Source organism: Thamnophis sirtalis, unplaced genomic scaffold (assembly GCF_051295495.1).
Source record: "Thamnophis sirtalis isolate CommonGarterSnake01/CBP01778 unplaced genomic scaffold, rThaSir2_p1.2 scaffold_11, whole genome shotgun sequence".
NCBI lineage: Eukaryota > Metazoa > Chordata > Lepidosauria > Squamata > Natricidae > Thamnophis > Thamnophis sirtalis.
Window position 1 is genome coordinate 29,904,173 of NW_028261391.1, and position 24,543 is coordinate 29,928,715.

General features: G+C 35.7%; 1 protein-coding gene across 3 annotated transcripts in view; it reads left to right on the top strand.

Moving 5' to 3' along the window:
• XRN1 (5'-3' exoribonuclease 1) overlaps positions 1–24,543 on the top strand; it is a 65,275-nt gene that overhangs the window by 4,180 nt on the left and 36,552 nt on the right. For 2 of the 3 annotated variants that reach the window (XM_087725433.1, XM_087725435.1), the window contains exons 2-21: positions 1,433–1,665; positions 4,612–4,709; positions 5,353–5,462; positions 5,547–5,657; positions 5,963–6,045; positions 6,200–6,287; positions 6,378–6,546; positions 7,780–7,847; positions 9,283–9,411; positions 11,157–11,226; positions 12,921–13,026; positions 13,175–13,264; positions 13,529–13,685; positions 17,363–17,482; positions 17,895–18,064; positions 18,428–18,548; positions 19,402–19,500; positions 21,158–21,261; positions 23,001–23,132; positions 23,667–23,829. In XM_087725433.1, the coding sequence (XP_087581559.1) occupies positions 1,433–1,665; positions 4,612–4,709; positions 5,353–5,462; positions 5,547–5,657; positions 5,963–6,045; positions 6,200–6,287; positions 6,378–6,546; positions 7,780–7,847; positions 9,283–9,411; positions 11,157–11,226; positions 12,921–13,026; positions 13,175–13,264; positions 13,529–13,685; positions 17,363–17,482; positions 17,895–18,064; positions 18,428–18,548; positions 19,402–19,500; positions 21,158–21,261; positions 23,001–23,132; positions 23,667–23,829 (2,421 nt within the window). The remainder of the gene's footprint in view (positions 1–1,432; positions 1,666–4,611; positions 4,710–5,352; positions 5,463–5,546; positions 5,658–5,962; positions 6,046–6,199; positions 6,288–6,377; positions 6,547–7,779; positions 7,848–9,282; positions 9,412–11,156; positions 11,227–12,920; positions 13,027–13,174; positions 13,265–13,528; positions 13,686–17,362; positions 17,483–17,894; positions 18,065–18,427; positions 18,549–19,401; positions 19,501–21,157; positions 21,262–23,000; positions 23,133–23,666; positions 23,830–24,543) is intronic. The other variant, XM_087725434.1, reaches the window with a different exon arrangement.

Sequence of the window (24,543 nt, forward strand, 5' to 3'; positions counted from 1 at the left end):
TACTCTTATAGGACATTGGCTATTCTGGTAAGAGATATGCTTCAGTCAGATACGCTTTTGAAGTTCTGAAATATTTAAAACTGGAACTTCTGTGTCAATTGTTGAGATTTTACATTGCAAGGTTTTACAAGTTAATAGTGTGCAAAATGCTTTGAATTGGAGTATTTCAAAAAGTAGCATTGCTTGGAGACTCTTAAGGGCTGGATGGGGAGCAACAGGTGAAACGGAACCGTAGCAAGATAAAATTTGAGTTGGAATTCTTTGGTCCATGGAGAATTGCCATCTCTGGTCTTGGATGGGGTTACGCTGCCTCAGACAGATCCAGTGAACAATCTGGGAGTTCTCCTGGACTCATGACTTCTGCTTGAGGAGCAGTTGGCAATTATGGCCAGGAGGGCCTTTGTGTAACTGCAGGTTGTGCACCAGTTACACCCTTTCCTGGACCAACAATCCCTGCTCACAGTCATTCATGCCCTAGTCACCTCTAAACTATTTCAACATGCTCTACATGGGGCTGCCCTTGAAAAGCACCTGGAAGCTCCACTTGATTCAAAATGCAGTGGCCTATATGGTTTTGTGCAGACCCACATGTCACCTCTCCTGCACAAGTTTCACTGGCTGCCAATTTGCTTCTGGGTGCAATTCAAGGTGCTGGTTGTCACCTTTAAAGCCCTATATGGCTTGAGACCAGGTTATCTGAAGGACCATCTCTTTCCAGTTACATCCATCTGACTCATTATAGCGGGGGGGGGATGTTGTTGCAGGGTCCCTCTCCTAAGGATCCAGAAGATCCTTCTCCGTGGTGGCTCCCTTCTTTTAGAACATCATTTCCATGGAGATTAGACTGGCTCCTACTTTGACACTCTTTCATAAGGCCCTGAAGGTCTGGTTTTGCAATGAGCTTGGAAACCCAAAGTGGGATATATTCCATTAAGTGGCTTGTGTAATTGCTTGATGTCACCTGGGGGGAGGGGGTTATTGTTTTTACTCTTTTTATATTAGGTTTTTTATTGTTTGTAAGATGCCTAGAGTTACTGAAAGTGAGTGGATGGCCACATAAATTCTCTAAATAAAGAAATATGGATCTATGTAATGCGTTTTTTGAAAAGTTCTGGCACTATTAAAATTGAAAGAGTGTAGAAGTTAATGTAATCATTACAGAATAATTATTAACAGTAAAAAGCTTATTTTTAGCAGTTTCTGAATTTTATTTTTAATCAAAACTTTCATGGAAGACAGGATATACAATATGTCTCTATGAAACTCAGGTGGCCTCTTATAAGCAGAATATATTCAATATTAACATATATGTTTTCCAAGTAAAGATATAAAATGAAATTAGATAATGCAAAGTATGATTTTCACAGAAGACATTAAACTTAATTAAAACTTATCTTTATAGAACAACTTCTATATTTAATGTGTTTTCTAGATTCCAGAATTTGACAACTTATATTTGGACATGAATGGCATTATTCATCAATGTTCACATCCTAATGATGATGATGTTCATTTTCGAATCTCTGAAGATAAGATCTTTGCTGATATATTTCACTATTTAGAAGTTTTATTTCGCATTATTAAGCCAAGAAAAGTTTTTTTTATGGCAGTTGATGGAGTAGCTCCAAGAGCAAAAATGAACCAGCAACGTGGCAGACGTTTTAGGTATGTATGTAAAGTTGGTTTTTCATTTATTGTTTTCACTTCTCTTTGTACCTCCTGCAGACTTTGATGTAATATGCTTGTTTCTTCATACTCTTGTGATTATTTATAGGAGTGGATGTAGGATTGCTCATTCAATGCTATATTTTTTTTTCCTGGAAAAACTATGGAGCTCTAGAAATGTTTCCTGCTCTTGGTAACAAACTGACTTCCATGACCAAACCTAAGGGGGAATAAGTGGTGCTGGCTTCAACCCAATCATTCCTTTCTGAAGGGAAGCCATGTAGGGAGAGATAGTAAAGGTGGTCCTTGATTACTGACCATTGAACTCATTCAGGGGTGTTCAGAGTTACAGTGGTGCAGAAAAAGTAGACGTAAGTGGTCCTCAAAGTTGCTACCATTGCAGTGTCCCCATAGTCACGTGATCCTAATGCAGTCATTTGGTATCTGATGTGCATTTACAACAGTTGCACAGTCACATGATCCCCATTTGCAAACGTCACCATCAAATTTTGACAAGTAAACTCAGTGGGGAAGCCAGCAGGAAGTTGCAAATTGTGGTCATAGGACATCATATTTATTTACCTGCAGTGATTCACTTAATGACTGCAGCCAGAACTGATGTCATACGTCTCCATGGGCATGTGACATTTCACTTTAAACTACACTTGAATCATCAAATATTTTCATCTAGTCATTTTTCATGCTTTATTGTGTTAAGAGTATGCACCTTTTTAGCACATTTCATGGCCTACTTTCCAAAATGCAGGTTAACAAAATGGACACCTGATATAGTTTAATTTATGTTGATGACTGACTAAAACCAGTTTCGTTTATTAAATAGTTAGTGTATAATTAAGCCTTAATTGTATGTTAATTTCTCCTATGTTTTATATTAGAATAGTAGTTTCAGATTTCTGGAGCTGCATTCAGCTCTGGTCCCTCAAAATGGTGGTGCCTTTGTAAGCTACGGTATGTCTTTCTTAGTCTAATTTAGGAAAGAATATAGATTGTCTACTTCAGCGGTTCTCAACCTGTGGGTCGCGACTCCTTTGGGGGTCGAAAGACCCTATCACGGGTAGCCTAAGACCATCGGAAAATTGCAAAATTACAGTTATGAAGTAGCAACGAACATAATTTTATGGTTGGGGGTCACCACAACATGAGGAACTGGATTAAAGGGTTGTGGCATTGGGAAGGTTGAGAACCACTGGTGTATTTGATCTTTGTCAGTAAAATTCTTTAAGTGTTTTCATCACAGAGCTGCTAAGCAATCCCCAAGTTTACTGTCAATTCAGGGGGAGATGTTGGACTTCTTTCACAACTCCTTGGATGATTTTATCTATCTATAGATTCAATGTTAACAATGTTGCCAACTCTTCTATTCCATGCAACTTATAGATATACAGTGGGGCAAAAAAGTATTTAGTCAGCCACCAGTTGTGCAAGTTCTCCCACTGGAAAGAATTTGTTTTGCAAATTATGGTGGAAAATAAGTATTTGGTCTATATCAAAAGTTCATCTCAATACTTTGTTATATATCCTTTGTTGGCAATGACACAGGTCAAACGTTTTCTGTAAGTCTTCACAAGGCACACACTGTTGCTGGTATGTTGGCCCATTTCTCCATGCAGATCTCCTCTAGAGCAGTGATGTTTTGGGGCTGTTGCTGGGCAACACGGACTTTCAACTCCCTCCAAAGGTTTTCTATAGGGTTGAGATCTGGAGACTGGCTAGGCCACTCCAGGACCTTGAAATGCTTCTTACGAAGCCACTCCTTTATTGCCAGGGCGGTGTATTTGGGATCATTATCATGCTGAAAGACCCAGCCAAGTTGCATCTTCAATGCCCTTGCTGATGGAAGGAGGTTTGCACTCAAAATCTCACAATACATGGCCCCATTCATTCTTTCCTGTACACAGATCAGTCGTCCTGGTCCCTTTGCAGAGAAACAGCCCCAAAGCATGATGTTGCCACTCCCATGCTTCACAGTAGGTATGGTGTTCTTTGGATGCAACTCAGCATTCTCTCTCCTCCAAACACGACGAGTTGTGTTTCTACCAAACAGTTCTACTTTGGTTTCATCTGCCCATCTGACTTGCTCTCTGCAAGTCGTTCACTAGGTCCCCCCTTGTGGTTCTGGGATTTTTGCTCATCGTTCTTGTGATCATTTTGACCCCACGGGGTGAGATCTTGCGTGGAGCCCCAGATCGAGGAAGATTATCAGTGGTCTTGTATGTCTTCCATTTTCTAATTATTGCTCCAACAGTTGATTTCTTCACACCAAGCTGCTTGCCTGTTGCAGATTCAGTCTTCCCAGCCTGGTGCAGGTCTACAATTTTGTTTCTGGTGTCCTTCTACAGCTCTTTGGTCTTCACCATAGTGGAGTTTGGAGTGTGACTGTTTGAGGTTGTGGACAGGTGTCTTTTATATGCTAACAAGCTCAAACAGGTGCCATTAATACAGGTAATTAGTGGAGGACAGAGGAGCCTCTTAAAGAAGAAGTTACAGGTCTGTGAGAGCCAGAAATCCTGCTTGTCCTACTTATTTTCCACCATAACTTGCAAATAAATTCTTTCCAAATCAGATAATGTGATTGTCTGGATTTGTTTTCTCATTTTGTCTCTCATAGTTGAGGTCTACCTATGATGTCAATTACAGGCCTCTCTCATCTTTTTAAGTGGGAGAACTTGCACAATTGGTGGCTGACTAAATACTTTTTGCTCCACTGTACATAATAAAAGTTAAATAATATAAAACTTTAATTACATTTATTTTGCTAAGGAAACTGTACATTATATGTGAGCAAGGGCTGGCATGGGTATTCTCCAAAGTCTGTCTGTAATCTGAAGATATTTCCACCATAATCTCTACAGAAGTGTTGTGAGATTGTAATACATATGTAGCCATCAGATTATTACAGCACTAAACTACAAAGTGTTGTTATAGGTCAGCAAAGGAAGCAGAAGACAAAATTAAGAAGGCATTAGAAAAAGGAGAAATTCTTCCAACTGAATCCAGATTTGATTCTAATTGCATTACACCAGGTAGGGAATTCTGTTATTTTGCTACATTATTTCAAACTTCTTAATTTTTTATTTCATGAGAATTTTATCATTCCCTTAAAATAAAAGAATGTAATTTTCAAATATATCAGAGGCCAGAGATATCAAATTAAACAATATGGTACCTCTGTTATAGAATGCCCTCTCTCCTACCCCATTCCCTTTCCATAGCAATAATGACACAGCATGAATTGCAAGTTACAATTACTGTTATTCATTATTTACTGTATTTTCTTTTCAATTAAGTACTTACATCTTATACTAAAACCAATTAATAAGCAATTTCTAAATTTTACACATATATGGATTCTGTGTGTGTCTGAATAATCTTGTTTGATATTGCCCCAGATTTATACTTCTTTACTAACGGAGGAGGTGCAGTCCCAAAGAGGTTGTGTTTCTTAAAATCAGAAAATAGTTGAAGTAATGTAATAGAGATGTTTATGTTTAACTTCAACATTTATATTTGTATTATAATTATGTACATGTTTAACATAATTTCAAAGATTAGTACTGTTAAAATTGTGAAATCTTTTTTAAAGAATAAAATATTTGAAAAATATTTCAAAAAATATTTTAAAGATTTTAATGAATGAAAATATAACTTTTAGATTTCTGTTATTAGGGACTGAATTCATGGCCAGGTTGCATGAACACCTGAAGTATTTTGTAAATATGAAGATTTCCACAGACAAATCTTGGCAAGGCATAACGGTCTACTTATCAGGCCATGAGGTTACTATTTACTTTTATAAGACTTCTTAAATTAATTGTTATTAATTCAATTTTATTAATTTGTTTTTTTTTCTTTTCATTCAGACACCAGGAGAAGGAGAACATAAAATTATGGAATTTATTAGATCAGAAAAAACAAAGCTTGACCATGATCCAAACACAAGACACTGTCTCTATGGTTTAGATGCTGACTTGGTATGTTTATATGTAAACATGATTTATTTGGGAAAAAAATATTCTTGATTATAAATGTCAATAGTTGTGGTAAAGAGAGGATTTATTTTGCACACAAGATTCTTACTGGTTTGCCTGATATTTTGTAGGGTTGTATGCATTATCCAAGCAGTGTGTTTTATAATATGCTATCTGTTATAGAAAGGGGCAGTGTTATTCTCATAGATGTCAATGAGATCTTTTGATATCGGTATAATAAGCTGCTAGAATCTCATTATTGATCAATTTTTAAATGATTGGTTCTATTAAATTACTTCTTTTAATAGATAATGCTTGGGCTGACAAGTCATGACCCACACTTCTCCCTTTTAAGAGAAGAGGTCCGGTTTGGTGGCAAAAAATCACAAAGGTAATCTGCTGCAAAAATTGTTAAATGATGGCAAAAGAAGTTATGCAAAACTGCTAAATAACCGAGAAGACTGTATTTATTCAGTATTAAACATTCACATTTTAATCTATGAAATATAACATTTTAATTGCTGAACTGTATTAATAATTTACAGAGCAAGTGCCCCAGAAGAAACCACTTTTCATCTTTTGCACTTATCATTAATGAGAGAATATATTGACTATGAATTTTCATCAGTTAAAGTAAGTATGAGTGAATTTGCTAAAAGTTGTTGAAAGTTGCTAAAGATTTACATATTTAGTTAATTATTTGTGTCAACATTTATTTATCAGGACAAGATTTCATTTCCATATGAAATTGAAAGAATAATAGATGACTGGATTTTAATGGGTTTTCTTGTTGGAAATGATTTTATTCCTCATCTACCTCATTTTCATATTAACCATGATGCATTACCGCTGCTTTATAAAACATACATGACTACATTGCCTGAACTTGGAGGTAAGCTATCTCACATAGTTACTGCAACTTGATTTTATAGTAGGCCCTGCTGCAGAGTAAAATGTAGAATGGGAAAGGAAATAATTACTTTAATCTTGATATTGTGATATGTATCATGCTGGAAAGTTCATTTTTTTTCTTTCCATTTTGTGGATTGGGTTCTGTAGACAATACCGGTAGCCCTTAGCTATCATATTTGGCTCTGAAATCTTGGTTGTTGAGCAGAGGGGTCATTAAGTAAAATCCCAATGTGACCCCTTCACTCAACAACTGTAATCCCAGCACTCTGAGTTGTTGTTAAGCAAGTGTTTCAAGGGTTCAAGGAGGCTCTGGTAGGTTTGCCACAGACCACACATGAGGTAGGATAGTGGCTCAAAGGTGCAGTTGCCCCACCCTGGTTCTACATGTATTTATTTAATGTACAGCATAAAGCACATGGAAAACAGATCCTGGTCCTCCTGGCTTGGGCCTAAAATAAAGGCCAAAGCAATTCTCTGGGCATCAGCTCTAGAGCCACCACTGAGAAAAGCCACTTAATTATCTACACCTATTTTCCTCTGAACTAGGTTCCCTGCATAGTGGTACATGACTGTAGACATGGCCCTAAAATAAATAACTGGCTCTGTGGCAGCTTTGGTAAAGAAGATCTAGTGTGACCAAGAACTGTTTTGGATAGGCCCTTTCAACAAGAGTAGAAAAGTACCTGAAAGTCAGTGGTACCAAGCATGGATTACCTGTAAAGAAGACGACCTTAAGGAACATATGCAAGGATGTTGCCAAGGCAACAAAGAAAAGAATAAAACATTGTCTGAGTTCAAAACACTGGAAGCAGCTCAAATAAACATTTCCGTAATTAACTAAAGAGGAAGAAGAAAACAAAATTTGGTGATTCTCTTGTTTGTGGACCTGATATTTTTGACCTGATCTACTCAGTACATCCTAATTTACATGCACTTGTGTTCCACTGGCATTGGAGGAGAAAGTGATATTGTGCCCCATTTAGCAATCTCCCATGCTTTTCCAATCTGATCTAAATAATGGTGGAAGGCTGCAGGGGGGGGGGGAAGGCATCTGTATTTATTAGTATGCTACCTCCATTCTTCAACGGGAAGCCTCCACAATTCTTTTATTGAACAGAAGAAATAAGTATAGATCATTTTTTTAAACAATATCTTGGACTGGGAACACACCCAACTCATGGTTGTAAATATAAATTATTCTTCTGTTTCTTAGGTTATATAAATGAAAGTGGGCACCTCAACTTGCCCCGCTTTGAAAAATACCTTATAAAATTGTCAGATGTAAGTATGTATTCTTTGTACTGCATAAAATTAAAGAAATAGCATTAGAATTAATGAAGAAAGGAACTTCTCAAGGCTAGCTCTTGAAAAGGTTTTTGTTCAGTAGTTTTGTAAATATCTGCCTAATTGCTATCTATGATGCTTTATACATTTCCAATGTATGCTAGAATCTGGCTGAACTCATTCTTATATTTCACGTCTAGAATCCTCTCTTTTTTAGTTTGAGGGTAATCCAGAACAAATATCTCTGCGTGCCACCTGTGGCACACGTGCCATAGGTTCGCCATCATGGCCATAGAGTATTTAAACCATGGCAACACAGTTTCAGAGCTCCTGGGATGCAATCTCTATCTTTTTTGAAAGTGAATTTCATAATGGCTTTTTGTGCTTTTTGTGCTTCTGAAGTGACGTAATCAATATAGACCTTCCAGCATAGTCTGGAACATTAACCCCAAATATATAAAATCTTTTTTTTGTATGAGCTGTTAACATTTTTAGGTTTTCTAGCATAACCCACTACTTTTTTTTTTTATTTGATAAGCAAAGATTATGGTACTAATTATTTTATTATCTGTACACTACCTAAAACCCATAAAGATTACGGTGATAGATACATTTCACAATAAATAAATAACATTTGATCACAGTTGCCCTTATAGAAACTAGAGTGAACTGAAATGTTAGCTTCTTGATAACATTATCTAGGAAGTTTGAAGTATCATCCTCACCTTGTATGAGACAGACCTATTTGCAAGATTTTTCTCCTATGTAAATTACTTATCCAATGAACTATGTTCTGCTCAAAGGACAACCCATATATTTGTATGATTTAATATTTCTCATCCACATTGCTGGAAAGAAAATTCCATAATTCCCCAGTGGAACAGCAACTGATCATCTGGATAAACAGAATATGCCTGCATTTTTTTTTAAGAATTGGTGTGCTAATAATGCTTCTTTTAAGATATAACCTTGTTAGCTTAGAACAGGGGTTCCCAACTGGGGGTGCAAGACACTATTCCAGGGGGTGAAAAAACTGGGTTTAGAAGTTTCAAAATTATAGTGTATATGCATAATTATATGCATATAATTATTTACTTTTGCAGGGGGTGCAGGAATATATCAGAAGCATTCTAGGGGTGTGGGGTATTAGAAAAGATTGGGAGCCACTGACTTAAAAGAAAATACTCTTTTGAACTGACAGTTAATTTGAAATTTCCATAAAGGTTACCATAATTATTTTGATTACCTTTCAATACTTATTAGTATAACTACCTTGTTTGCTTCACCTATTGCCTTATGAATTTTTTACTATACTATTTTTGCATATAGTATTTGGTTAACTGTATGTGGTCCTTTTTGTTTTTAAACTTTGTCTGTAAAACAGGTTATGGAATGCCTGATGCCTTGTTTTTCCTTTCCTTTATGTTAATAGTTTGATCGTGAACACTTCAGTGAAATCTTTGTAGATCTAAAATGGTTTGAAAGCAAAGTTGGTAATAAATATTTAAATGAAGCAGCTGGTATTGCAGCCGAAGAGTCAAAAAAACAAAAAAATCTCAAGGTTGGTATATTGAGATAATCTAGAGAACTCGTGTTTTTTTTAATGAGAAATTAATGTTTAATACTTACTACATGTAAAGATGTTTACTGTATTTATTCCTAAATATATATCTGGCTCTTACGACAGCAATGCCTTGAGCAAATTTGCTTGAAATACATTCTTAGGGATTAAGGAAGAGATTATGCATCATGACCAAAGGATTGAATTAACCAATTAAGCAAATTTCCATTCAATGTTAAATAGTTCTCTGTGATGAGAAATGTGAGATTCCGAATTTAGGAAAAAAACAGATGTACATATTAAAAACAAGTATCTGGCATAGTAGAAGTGTGAGCAGCATCTGGGAATCTTGGTAGACCATAGATTAAACATGAGCCAGTAATGTGCTGCTGCTGCCAAAAGAGCCAATGCAGTTTTGGACTGTATCGGCAGATACAGTGTTAAGTTCCCAGGAAGTACTACCACTCCTAATTAGATCATCATTAGAATACTGTTCCCAGTTCTGGTCTCAACCATGTGAAAGGATGCTGTGATACTGGAATAGGTGCAAAGAAGAGTGACTCGGATGGTAAAGAGCTTGGAGATTCAATCCTATGCTTAAAGGAACTTGTTATGTTTGGCCTAAAGAAGAGAAGACTGAGGAAATATGATAGCAGCTTTAATACAAGAAAGATGTTGCACATATGAATTTATTCTCCATAGCATCCATGGGTAAGACTAAAAGAGTGCCTGAAAGCTTAGCAGGGAAAGATTGAAATAAGAATTAATTTACTAATTGCAAGATCTATTGTGCAGTGAAACAGCCTGCCTTCTGAATTTGTGAATACTCCACCACTAAAGGTTTTCAACAAAAGACATGGGGAACTATTTGTTCAGGATGGTATGAGTATTCCTGCACTGGGCAAGGGGTTGGATTAAATGACTTCTGAGATCACTTCCAACTCTTTGGTTCTGTAATTTATTTTCATTAAATAGAAAGTGGTATTTACTAAACTCTTTAAAGGTTATGTATCAGGCTTGTCAAATTGTTTTCTGATGGACTGTGCATTTAGATAACAATTTTGGCAAGATGACAGTGGTTTCTATCAATAGAGCAAGCTGTTTTCATTCTCACTTATTCTTTAGCATTTGCTCCTGAGAAAGACACTTAAGTATATTTTTAGGGGACCTAGTAACTACGAGGAGAAAATTAAAAGCTGAAGTTTACACATGTGATAGTGGATTTTGCTTCCCCCTCCCCTTAAATGCAATTAGAGAAGTCTTGGATTTCATTGGTACATATTAGTGGGGTCTTTTAATTCTATATTGTTTATTTTAGTTTTCGCTCCTGTTTATGTGAGTTTAAACTATTTTAATAATTTTTATAGAATTTTTGAAGGAGTTTTTAATAAATTGCTCAGAAATTTATAAACTAATAAATTTAATTAATTAAGTTATTCATTTCTGAGATTTCTGAGTGTTTGTTCCAATAATACTATAAATGAACAGATTTGGAGCATTGATTTGTTTTTGTTCATTATTAAAGTGTCATTCTTAATTTTTGGCTAAATCCAATATTATAGGAAGAGATAATTTTTTCTTCTATTTTTCTTCAAAAACTCCAAATTGGCTCTGGAGGTAACCCAGAAGCAGTTTGTGAGCTGTCCAAAGATGTAATGAAAGTGCCGTATTTAGACTTTTCCTTTCTATAGTATTGTGGTATTAATACTACTTTGTTAATTCAAAAGTATGAATTATGTCAACAGGCTCAGGAAAATGTTATATGCTTGGATGCTTTAGAGAAAACTGACAATGGAAGTGTAGAAGCTTCAAAAAGTAAGTTCAGAAAATACTGTTCAGTTCTGTTCATATTTTGACCTATATGCTACCCACGACATGGTACAATTATTTTGAATGTATTGCATAATACGAGCTTTTATACTTTTGTTTCTTGTGTTTCTGCAAAACTTAATATAAAAGATTATTCTCACATGGCAAACAGAGCTACATAGTTTATGTTAACTTCCAATATATAAATTAAATAAAACCCCTATATTTGTCTGTTTTGCTGCCAGTTAGATACCATATTTTTCGCACTTTAAGGTGTACCTTCCCCCCAAAGTGGGTGAAAATGTCTGTGTGTCTTATATAGCGAATATTGTGACAGAGGGAGGGTGATTGGTGCGGTGGCCTGTTACCACTGCTAACGTTTGCTGCCACTGGGGAATGCTGAAGCCTTTGCTGCCGAGCAGCTGATTGTTGGGTGGATTGGCCTCCCGAAATACCGGCGATCAGCTGCCATTTGCCACTATCATTGCCGAGCATCGAGTGCTAGCAGCAGCGAACGGTGGCGATCAGCGCCGGCAATTCCCGCTACCTAGAACAGTTGAGCAGTGGTATTCCAGGAGGCCGATCCAACCACTGATCAGCTGCTTGGCAGTGAAGGCTCCAGTGTTCCCCAATGACGGTAGCAACTCAGCTCAGTTGACTGGTGGTGGGCACAACGGAGTGGAGCTCTGATAAGCCATGTGCTGGGGCTATGATAATGTGCTGAAGCTGAGCAGTCTATTTGCTGTTTATTGCAAGGATGTTAGCCAAATGAATACCAGATGGATGCTGGGAGGCAGAGGCATTTTTTTTCTTGTTTTCTTCCTCTAAGGCTAATGTGCATCTTATGGTCTGGTGTGAAAAATGCGGTATTTTATATGTGGATATAAATATAAATATAGTTTATATTAACAAGCTGCTATCAGTGAAAAAAAGTTTCTTTATATTAGGTGTCTTGCAGTCATCTCACACAACATTAGGATTTAGTACACAGCAAGAACACTAAAATTACATAAACTATAATATAATATTAGACATTTTACTTTATTGACATCAAATCCCAATCAAATACTTTAGCTATTGGAAGACTTTTCAGATACTTTGCATAGTGAATGTGTCATACTCTTCTCAATTAAATGGAAGTGAGATTTGCAGCTCAGTTGATTGAAGAAAAATATTTTCCTATTCAGAATTAGAAACTTTGCATTTGGTACAACAGCAGTACTGCATTATGCATTGTTTATGTGTTTTTCTGAGATAGCTAATTAATCACTGTGGTAAATGTGATACTGCTGAAGATGGATTTTATATAGCCTGAATTAACAGTTGTTTATGTTGTTGATTTGAGCTCCGAGCTTCCCAATTTGGTTGCAAACATTTCATCCCCAATGTGCTCCCCCAGACAAGCACAATCCAAAGCGCACTGAAGATGTCTCCTCAAATAGGGATGAAACGTTTGCGACCAAATCACCAAGCTCGGAGCTCGGAGCTCAAACCAACAACATAACTACCAACCTGAGCTACTAATATTCAAAGAGCTTTCAGAGCTGTTTATATCTTAACACATTTAATGTATACCATGTCAATTTTAAAAACCAGTATTTTCTGCACATTTTTTTGACATATAAGTTTCAATGTCTAACAGTATGGATAGTGTTAATAATAGTTAAATAACATATTGTTCAATTTTGTGTGTCTTTTAGCAGCAGTAGAAGATGAACTGGAAGATGAGGATTTGTTTGAAGCAGAATTTAGACAATACAAACGAACATATTATATGACAAAGATGGGTGTAGAAGTTGTTTCAGAGTAAGTGTTAGAACTAAAGTATTGTAAACTTTTGCTATGAATAACTTGTCAAAATATTCCAGCCGCTTGATGGACACAGTTGCTTAGTTATTTTAAAATGCATAACTTATTTCTGTCCATCATGTATGTGTTTGTGGCTTTTTTTTAGTGACTTTCTGGCTGACCAGGCAAAATGTTACGTCCAGGCAATACAGTGGATATTGCATTATTACTATCATGGGGTTCAATCATGGAGCTGGTAAGCTAATTATTACAAAATAAATTATATATCAAATAATTTTAGGTTAATTTTTTACACTAAAAGACCTTAGAAAGCCAACTCCTTCTTTCTCAACCTGTATCTTACTCTCAGAATTATGTTACTTGAATTGTCACTCGAATTACATGTTATTTCAGATGTCTTTTTCCTACCTTCAGCTCTTTAATTGACTAAGCTCAAGATACTAATTTTTATATATCTATGCACTTTAAAGAACTGAAATAACACATTACTTCCTTCTAGGTACTACCCTTTCCATTATGCACCTTATCTCTCAGATATTTGCAATATCAGTGAACTGAAGATTCATTTAGATTTAGGAAAACCATTTATGCCATTTGAACAACTTCTTGCAGTACTTCCTGCAGCTAGCAAGGATTTATTACCAAAATGTTACCAGGTAGGTTGCAATATTTTGATAAAGCATGCATTTGTATTGGTATGTATAAGGAGAATTTTAATTCATTCACATTACACTCGTATGAAAAGTAAATACCCTTTTGAATTGTTTGACTTTTTTTGGAATATGTCAACATGTAGTTATTTGATCTTTATTTTAACAATATTGATAGATAAAAGTTGTATAACAAATACCACGTAGCTTATCTATTTTTTATTTCATTGTATAATTTGAATAAGCATAAATGCAAATTTTGCATCCGGAATAAGCAAGTAGATCCTTGGCTTATTTTGCCTTTTGGTAGAAACAACCTTAAGTAGGTATTTATTATAGAAGTCTACCAATCTCAAACATTGACGGGGAGGAATTTCCCCCCACTCTTCCCTGAAGTATGTATTATGTTAGAAGGGTTTCTTGCAGCCCATTTCAAATCATATCACAGCATCTTGATGGAATTTACATCCAAGCATTGACTTGGCGCTATCAATCCCCCCCTCCAACCCATTTCTCTTTGTTTTCCAAACTTCCTTTTGGTGGATTTATTGGAATGTTTAAGATCAGTGTGATTTTGCAAGGTTCCTTTTGAGCCCTAGTCTTCTGACAGATGATTTCACGTTCTCCTTAAGCATGCTCCATTTCAGTGAAGAATTCATAGTGGATTTTATGATGGTAAACTCATCTGATGCAACAGAAAGGCCCCAAACTATAACATTTCCACCTCAATTGTTAGTATTTCACCACTCAATTGGTGAAATACTGTATTTCAGGGGTGTTAAATTCGATTTCATTGAGGGCTGCATCAGGGTTGTGTTTGACCTTGGAGAAGGGGGTGGGGGCAGCTCAACGTCACTTGTGTGATCGAATGCCACTTTTGCTAGTAGTTTGTTTTGCTGGCACAACGGCCTCCTGCAGCACTCTGCCAGCAAAAATGGAACTCACGAGGGAGCTAGGGGTTGTCACAACCAAAAAGAGAACCCAGGAGGGGCTGCGCACGGCCCTCCCAAGCTCTGTTTTCACTGGCAGAGGCACGCAGGCCGGACCTTCATTGTTTCCAGGGCAGGCCCATGGGCCAGATCTAAGCATCCTTAGGGCCGCATCCAGCTGCGGGCCTTGAGTTTGACACACCTGTTGTATTTGATGGGTACTATGGCCAAATAACTCTATTTCGGCTTTGTTTGTCCAGAGCACATTATTACAGAAATCCCAATTGTTGCCTAAATTTTCATGAGCAGATTTTAGTCTTGCCCTGATTTTCTTTCAGGTCAGCAAAAGTTTCCTACTGGTACACCTCCCATGCAGATCTAATTTATTTAGCTTCTTTCTAGTGGTAGACTCATACCGTTTGACATCAGTGGTGATGAGAGCTACCTCTAGGTCATGAATCAATTTCTGGAGTTCTTAGCATCTTGTTTCAGCATCTTGCATTATATTTTTTTATCTGAACTTTCTGGGACAGTCTAGTCTGGACAAGTTGGCATTTGTTTGAAATCTTTTCACTTGTAGATGAAACAAATGGAATCATTCTAGACAGTGGAATGGTTAATGTTCACTTGTTTGGCAATCTTTTAAAATGCCCTTCCAGATTCATAGGTATCTGTAACCTTTTTAAAGATCTCAGAGAGTTCTTTCGATATAAGCATGGCGATACTGCATACTTTGAAAAAGAGCAAATCAAACTAAATGTCTGGTGTTTAAATAAGACATTTTCTTCCCAGATCCCCTTTAATGAGATTCTATTCATTTGCACCTGATCTAATTAATTTACATTACTTTTGACATTGTGATAAATGTAGAAGTATTCTTGCTTTGCCCACATGCAAAATTTGCATTTAAGTTTATTTAAATTAAACTAAATCAGCTAGCGTGTACCTGAACACAGTTATAAGTGGATCACAAGCTTCCTAAAAACAGACAGCAGCATGTGAAGCTAGGCAAAATCACATCAGACACCTGTACAATTAGGACAGGAGCCCCCCAGGGCTGTGTGCTCTCTCCAGTTTCTTCTCTCTATATACCAATGACTGCATCTCAAACGATACATCTGTTAAACTACTGAAGTTTGCAGATGACACAAGAGTGATTGGTCTCATTCAAGACAACAATGAATCCGCATACAGACGGGAGGTTGAACAACTAACAATTTGGAACTGAACACACTCAAAACCGTAGAAATGGTGATAGACTTTAGGAGAAACCCTCCCATATAACCACCTCTTACAATACTAAACAACACAGTATCAACAGTTAAAGACCTTCGGATTTCTAGATTCTATCATATCTCGACCTAAAATGGACACCTAACATCAAAAACGTCATCAAAAAAGCACAACAAAGAATGTTCTTTCTGCACCAACTCAGGAAGCTCAAACTGCCCAAGGAGCTGCTGATACAGTTCTACAGAGAAATAATTGAGTCTGTCATCTGCACCTCTATAACTGTTTGGTTTGTGTTGTGGTCCCCCGGTGGCCTGCAGACCTGGTGGCAGAGTCGGACAGTGAGGAGGTTGGGGAGAAATGTGGGCTTTTTACTGTCTCAAGAAGCTTAGGTCAAAACAGTTTGGTTCTGCAATCCAACAAGACAGACAGAGACTTCAGTGGATAATTAGAACTGCAGAAAAAACAATTGCTACAAATCTGCCTTCCATTGAGGACCTGTATATTGCACAAGTCAAAAAGAGGGCCATGAAAATATTTACAGACCCTTCACATCTTGGAAATAAATTGTTTAAACTTCTACCCTCAAAACGATTGTAGAACACTGCACACCAAGACAATTAGACACAAGAACAGTTTTTTCCCCAGATGCCATAACTCTGCTGAGTGGATATTCCCTCAACACTGTCAAACTGTTCACTAAGACTGCATTGCTGTTGCTGTTGGTCTTCTCATCGTTCCTATCACCCATTTCCTCCCACTTATGATTGCATAACTGTGGCTTGTTGCTTGTATCCTTAAGATTTATATTGATATTGATTGTTTCCTGATTACTTATTTGTACCCTATGGCTATCATTAAGTGTTGTACCTTATGATTCTTGGTGAATGTATCTTGTCTTTTTATGTACATTTAGAGCATATGCACCAAGGACAAATTCCTTGTGTGTCCAATCACAATTGGCCAATAAAGAATTCTATTCTGTTCTGTTCTATTACCCAATGCAGTAGAAAATATAAATAATGTTCATTATATTATATTCCCTTTATTAATATTGATGAAATGAAGATCTACCGTGTTTCCCCGAAAATAAGACAGGGTTCTTATTTTCTTTTGACCCCCCAAAATAAGCACTTGGCCTTATTTTCAGGGAGGTATTATTATTTTTGAGGTGTAGGGGGCGTCAAGCATGGTCACCTCATGGTTGCTGCTGTGTTGTAATATTATTATTTTAGTGCATGCGCTCAAAAGGCCAATTGGGCTTATTATCTGCGGAGGTCTTATTTTTGGGGAAACAAGCTAATATCTATATATTGAAACATATTGAAAAAGTTAAAAAAATCAATGAGAGATACTTACCTTTTCATATTATTGTATATAGATATATTAGTTTAGTACTATTATTACATAATTGATCCATACTTTGATTTGTTTTGCATTTCTGCCATTTACATTTCATTTTTATATTAGTCATCCTGTTTAATATAAAGTTTAAATAATACGAATTTTCCTTTCCTATCTCAGCATTTAATGACTGGTGAAGAGTCTCCCATTATTGAATATTATCCAACAGAATTTAAAACTGATTTAAACGGAAAGCAACAAGAGTGGGAAGCTGTAGTTTTAATCCCATTTATTGATGAGGTGAGACCTTTATTATTTTTATTTTATTATTACAGTATTTATCACATGTGTCCTCTTGTTCCTATATCTCTCCTAAGTAAGATTCTTATTTGGTATTTTCCTGTTCAATACCAATTTAACTTAACAGATCGTAAAATTGAATAAGTTATTTCATACAGAAATAGGCAATCTGTATCATAATGAATGTCATTAATATTACAAGGGACAATGATTTTAATTTAATAGTCATACATTTCAGCAGGACAAATTAGCATAAATTTAACTTAGCATATTTAGTAGATATCTGGCATGTGACCTTGTAGTAATTTGTTCCATTGATATAAATCAAATCTGACTCTGATTCAATCCAGTATTTTAAGATTCTAAAAGTATATGATTTCTAAATAACTACAAAATTATGTCTTTAATTTAGAAACTATTATTAGAAGCCATGGCACCGTGCAACAAATTATTGAAAGCAGAAGAAAAGCAAAGAAATAGGCACAGTGAATGCCTAATGTGCTTCTATGATAGAGATAAAGAATTCCGGTATTTATCACCATGGCCAGAAAAGTTCCTTTCCATAGAAAAGTGTCATACGAGGTAAGTCTATAAAATTTTGTTATAAGGATAAATTAAAAATGGAAGGATAAATGCACCACCTTGAACTTCTGAAGGAATCACAAAATATTAATTCAAGAAATTATATAAATGAATTATTGCTCTTTTTTTTTACATTGCTACCTTTTCTTAGCAACTGAAATTTTGGGCTCAATCATGGTTATAAGTTGAGAACTACCCATAGCTGTATAGGAAAGCTCTTGGCTTCAGCATTATTATTTTGCATACTTGTGTTTAAAGTTGTTATCCCACCTCCGCCCCCAAAATATCAATATCTTCAAGGTCTGCTTTTAATGCTGATTACTGGTTTATCTGCAGTTTAATTTATTTTCTTTCTTTATGTAGGTGTGAACCTGTGTCTATGGATGCTTGGCATGTGGATATAGCTGATAATAAAATAACTCAATTAGATACTGAAAAGTTATATTTTTGTGGCTTTCCTACTCTAAAACACATTAAACACAAGGTAAAATGCAAGTTTTCATTCAGTAGTTTGTTTTTTAATGTAGGAAACCTAAAGGCTGATATTAATTGTATATGCAAGAATATTATTTTTTGAGTATATTTGTGAATGGGAGAGAGGGTTATGAATAGAAGAAGCTCTTTGTAATCAATTATTACGAAGGACTAATAGTGCTGTTGCAAAAAAGATATGCTTCTGAAGCTTAGTTTTACTTTGCAAAGCTATTTGTTTGGTGATACTGTATGTATCCTTTTTCTAATGTCAAACAAAGCAGTTCTCTTTTCTCTCCAGCCCTGCCCATTTCTATAACATCTCACTTCCTCTCCAAACAAATTCATTTTTTCTTTTCTCTCCAGCATAGCTATCTTTTCTCACAAGCCCATCTTCATTCTTCTTTTTTTGCTATTTCTGCTAAAAAAAACAAGAGTGTACGTAGGTGTACTTCTATGTTTCTGAGTGTGAGGTTAGTTTGAATGGATTTGAAACAGATGTATATATGGGGTTTAGTTGGCTTGTTTACATACTCAAAGCTTGGACTAGATATAACTTCATTTTAATTATTTTAGTCATGGCCTTTACTATTAGTAAAGATTTACAGATTGACTGAAGTGTAGTTTTGGTACATATGAATATATACATCAAAACTATATATGCTTTGGGTTTATGAGTATAACCTATATTTTGTGTGTTTGTGTAATATGCACATATATTCATATGTGAATATATGAGTATGTCACATATAGCAGAGGAATTTTCAGGAGTTGGGATCCCTAGCATTATTATATTTCCCAGGATTTTGTTCTTATCCCTATTATCTTCTTTTGGGGTATATATTATCTTTCTTCCCTTGTCTTAGTTTGGTCTGAAAAAAAGTGGAGTGCAAGTATTTCAGCAAAGCAGTCATGGAGAAAATATGTTGCTGGAAATTATAGCTGCAGAAGACTCAGAGGAGTTGGTAAGTATTTAGCTTTTTCAAATTTGTTTTGTAGAAATAATACTCTTTGTAGCTTGGATTTCAGTGTTCAGCCTCAGAGTTTTATGTTACCTGTATTACACCACATTAATAATAAATTAATTTAATTTAATAAACATTATTAATGCATCACTTAGACAACTGGTTTGAAAACATTAATTAAAACCTGTCTGAGAGTCTGATATGATAATCTAAATTGTTTGAGAGTTTATTGAGATTACTCACTGATGGAGATGTACTTCAATTAAATAACACAAATCATCCTTACATGATTTAGCCACAGTTTTACCATATGTAAAGTAAGTTCTGAGGTTAATTGACATATTATTGAATTTAAGTCAATAGTATATGCCATTTGGGATTGATAACTTCATTTTGAAAATAGTATGGTGATAATATTGTGAGCAAAATTTGGGAAGAAGTTTGAGACTAAAAGAATCTGGCTAGAAGTTATATGGGAAAAAGAATGCAAATAATGAGTGATATTTATTTGAACGTTGATTTCCTTGACTGTTGATTTATTTATAATTGAGTTGATCTTAGGAACTAGTCAACTTAGTTTGTTCTTTTTGGAAAAAACAGTACAGGTCTTGTATTTCCACCACACTGGTGATAATTTGAAAGGGTATAGTAATATGCTATTTTAATGCTTGTTCTGAATGTTAAACAATGATTCCATTGTGTAGGAAATGCTAAGTTTTGGATATCATTTTGTCCCCAAAAGAAAATCCACATTTTTACTTGCAGCACTAGTTTGCTGACTTAAATCTATATTTGATGTGAAAAGAAGGCAGAAGTTATGTTCATCTTGGCAGATCTGGGAATAAGCTTTACAAAAGAAAGTGGTCATAAAGTTAGCCAACACATCTGTAGATCTGAGGTTGTTAGTACTATCATTTCTTCATCTAAAATCTGATGTATTTGCCTGTTGATTGCATAATAGTTTCAAGAGTGCCTAATGTTGTGACAGTCTTGCTAGGAATGTTTAAAATAGGCATATTTTAGATTTGTTTCACTGACAAATCTAAATCATATAAAAATAGAATATGAATCAAGTGTGTTTTTAAAGTAGTACATGCATTTATGAAATTATTCATAAATACTGGTAATTATAAACATAATCTAACTAGAACAAAAGGTAGTTTTAATTATTAAATTTAATTATAGGTAGTCCTTACTTAACAACCACAACTGTGACTGGAAACTCCATTGTTAAGCAACATGGTCATTAAGTGAGACATTATATGACTGAACTGGACTTATGACATCATTTGTTAAGTTGTTAAGATATAATATAACCACAACTTGCAACTTTATTGCTGGCTTCTCCTCCTGCTTGTGGAAAGCCAGCTGTGAAGCATGTAAATGGCAATCATAAGACTATGGGCTGCTGCCATGGTCATAAATTCCTACCAGTTGAAAAACACATTAATTTTGATCATATGACACTGATGTTCATAAAAGTGAGGACTGATTGCAATATCATCATAACTTCAAACGATCTAAAAAGGAAGTTGTTACATGAAGACTGCTTGTAGCCATTTTATTTATTTTTTTAAAAAAGGTTTATGTAACCTGATATACAAATGTAGGGATGGAATTTTTTTTGCTGCACTAAACAATTATTTTTCTCCTGTAGGATATAGAAAAAGTAGCCAGTTTGATACTTGGGAATTCAATCTTTGTTAACTGGCCACATCTTGAGGAAGCAAGAGCTGTTGCTGTATCTGATGGTGACACTAAGTAAGAGACTAATTTGGAAGAGTTATTATTTACTTCTATATATGTATCTTTTAAGGCTAAATGTCAAAAGATAGTTGAAACAAGATTCTATAAGAATTTTTTTTTAAAAACCATGTTAAAACAAAATAGTAAGATAAGAAGCTCCAAAAATGTGTTTTTTACTTTCAACTTTTGTTATTAGCAAATTAATTTCAGTTTCAGTTAGTATCAAACTCATGGTCCACGGGCCAGATGCGTCACGTGCTGGCTCCAGCCCTGCCCAGTTTAGCAAAAGGGGAAAAAGTCCCAATACATCAGGTGATGCCCCCGTGACAATGTGAGTTTGACACCCCTGACCTAGAACCTTAATGACATTGACAAATAATATATTTGTTAAGATACTTGCCTAGAAACCAGGAGACTGAGTTCTAATCCCACTTTACGCATGAAGGCCAGCTGAATTACTCCCTCTCAGCCTGTTCTGACTAGGCTTCCTGATACAGTAAAAAGCACACGCTTAGTCCCAAAAACCCTCTTTTTATTTCAAAGACCCTGAATTATGTTGTAAATAGTTATAAAGAGTCCTACAATAGGCTGCCAAAGTCCTTCTGGATAAGGCTGATAAGCACCCACCTTTATCTTCCTTGACACACTGCCAAAGACTTAATTGGCAATTAGCTTGGCAAGGCCACACAGAGCAAAGAGTCAAAACGGAGCTTCAGAAGATGAACTGACCAGCATGAACCAAGTTGCTTCCTGCAAAAGCTCATGTGCCTTTGCTTCTCCTTTTGGTCCTATGGGAGGGGCAAATCACTGCCAAGTCTTACTCTTGAGTTGTTCCTTCTGTCTTAACTGATTTTGCCTTCTGGCAGCTCTGTGCATGCTCACTGGGAACAGGGAGCCTGTTCCTCTGCCTCACTGCTATCTGACTCTGGAGGCTCCGGAGGCAGCACATACTGTATTTTTCGGAGTATAAGACGCACAAAGGTTTTGAAGAGGCAAATTTTTAAAAAAAAGTTTTTGCACTCTGCAAATCTCCCAAAAACGGCCCATTTTTCACGAAAACAGGCCCATTTTGTTTTCAAAAAAAGGGTATGAATAGCCCTTAGGAGGCTTGTAGAATGTTCCCGCACGGGTAGGGGGGGCAAAAGTGAGCAAAAAAGGCCTGTTTTTCACAAAAATGAGCCCGTTTTTGTCCAAAAAAAGGGGGCATTAGGAAGCTTATACAGTGCTCCTGGGGGCTGTAGGGGCCAAAATTGAGCAAAAAGGGCCCATATTTTGCTCATTTCTGCCCTCCCCAGCCACCAGGAGCTCTCTGAAAGCCTCCTACAAGCTATGCAAGACCATTTTGGTGAGGGGACAGAGTTTCAGGAGGCAAAAAAAATGCTGTATGAGACGCACCCAGATTTTCAGCCTCTTTTTGAGGAAAGAAGGTATGTCTTATACGCCGAAAAATACGGTAATAAGATAAGAAGAAAACAATACCAGATAAACAATTAGGGAAGAAACGATACCTTAATTAAGGAATTATCAAGGCAAAAAAATTACACCCCAGTCAGGACTGGAAAGGCAAACTTCTATATATAAATAATTCTCCCATGTATTGATGATAATGAAAGCTCTCAGGAAAGGAAATTCAAGAAACAAGAATTTCATCAATATTGATTGAATTCAAGACATTTAAACTTGTCTAATGATGTTAAAACTGAGGTGAAAATTTAAAATTATTATTTTAAACTAACTGAATGCTTTTATTTAAGGTTTTACTTGGATGAGCATCCTGGAACCCAAAAACTTTATAGAGGAAATGCTGTGCCACCAACTAAAGTAGCATTTGTTGGAGAAAAGGAAAATAATGTATGGATAAAAGAAATCCAGGGAATTTCAGAACAGTAAGTTTGTAACTGATTTATAGTTTGTTTGGAGACTATATAGCAAAATTAAGTTGCATAGTAGATTATGCTCATAAAAATAAGAATCCCAGAACATATCAATGTCCTCGTGAAAAACTTATTTACAGGTCAGAATGCCACCGTTTGGGTGAAGCAGACTGGCTTCAGATTGGCAACAGACACAGCTATATACGCTCCCCTTATTTAGTCAAACTATATGCTGGATATATATTATGGGAAGTTGGATTCGAAGAAGATAAGTGAAGTTTCCTCATGTCCCTGTCAGACCTTAAGGCTTCATGGATATTATCTCTACAGAATCTTCCTTCTAGTTTCCATAATCCACTTCTAATGTTTATTAGAAAAGTGGCTATCAGTAATCTTATTAACTTTTGTCTAATTTAGGAATCCAGCATACCCTTGCAAACTTTTGGATTTTATTAGTATTTGCTTGACTCCTCCCTCCCCCAAATGATTTTTCTAGTATCATTTCTAAAAAATGCAAATTCTAATTTACTGTATAATTTTTATCAGCTACCAAAGAAGAAAAGGAGTAATTATAAATGAGACATCTATAATTGTATATGCCCAATTACTAACTGGGAGTAGATATCAGTTAAATCAAAACGGTGAAGTGTATTTTGAAAAACAGTGGTCCAAGCAAAATCTACCTTTTGCATACCAGACAATTGTGAAGGTAATCTTTTCAAATTATTGTTATACTTATTTACATATCTATTAATTCAAGGAATCCATATTTATTAGCACAGTTCAAATTTAAAATATTTTTATGTTTAACTTCTTAATTTGCTAGAAATGTATGCATGTTTATATTTACATAGACATGTACCCAGACACATAAATTTAGATGCAGAGGCCTTCATTTATGCTGTTCTATAATTCTGTAAGAGTGCTGCATCCAGTGAGAAATATGCTGTGATAACAACATTCTTCAGTACTGTAGGGAGAGGAGGTATATGAACCCTGTATAACTCTTTGTAATCCATCTGTAAATTACCTATGTGATCAAGGCTTTATCAATCCATGTTCAAGAACATGGTTTTCAAATAGAGGAATGCAACACCATTGTTATTATTCCCAATAATAGCAATCTAATAAAAGAATATCTCAAGAGCAAGACATACACTACTTCAGGTTATAAATACGTCCAAGATGACTGTAAAAATATGCATGCCACTCTTGAATTATTTATATTCATGGTCACAGAAAGAAAAACTGAACAAAAAATTTGTGGTAGGAAGATGCCAACTCTGGTTGGAAAGCACATTGCCACCTGCTAGTAAATTTTTTGAACTATCATGGCATTAATGAGAACATTTTAAGAATATGAAGCGCTTCATCCTGATAAAAAGAACCATATTACAGCCATGAAGCATGTTGTACGGAATAC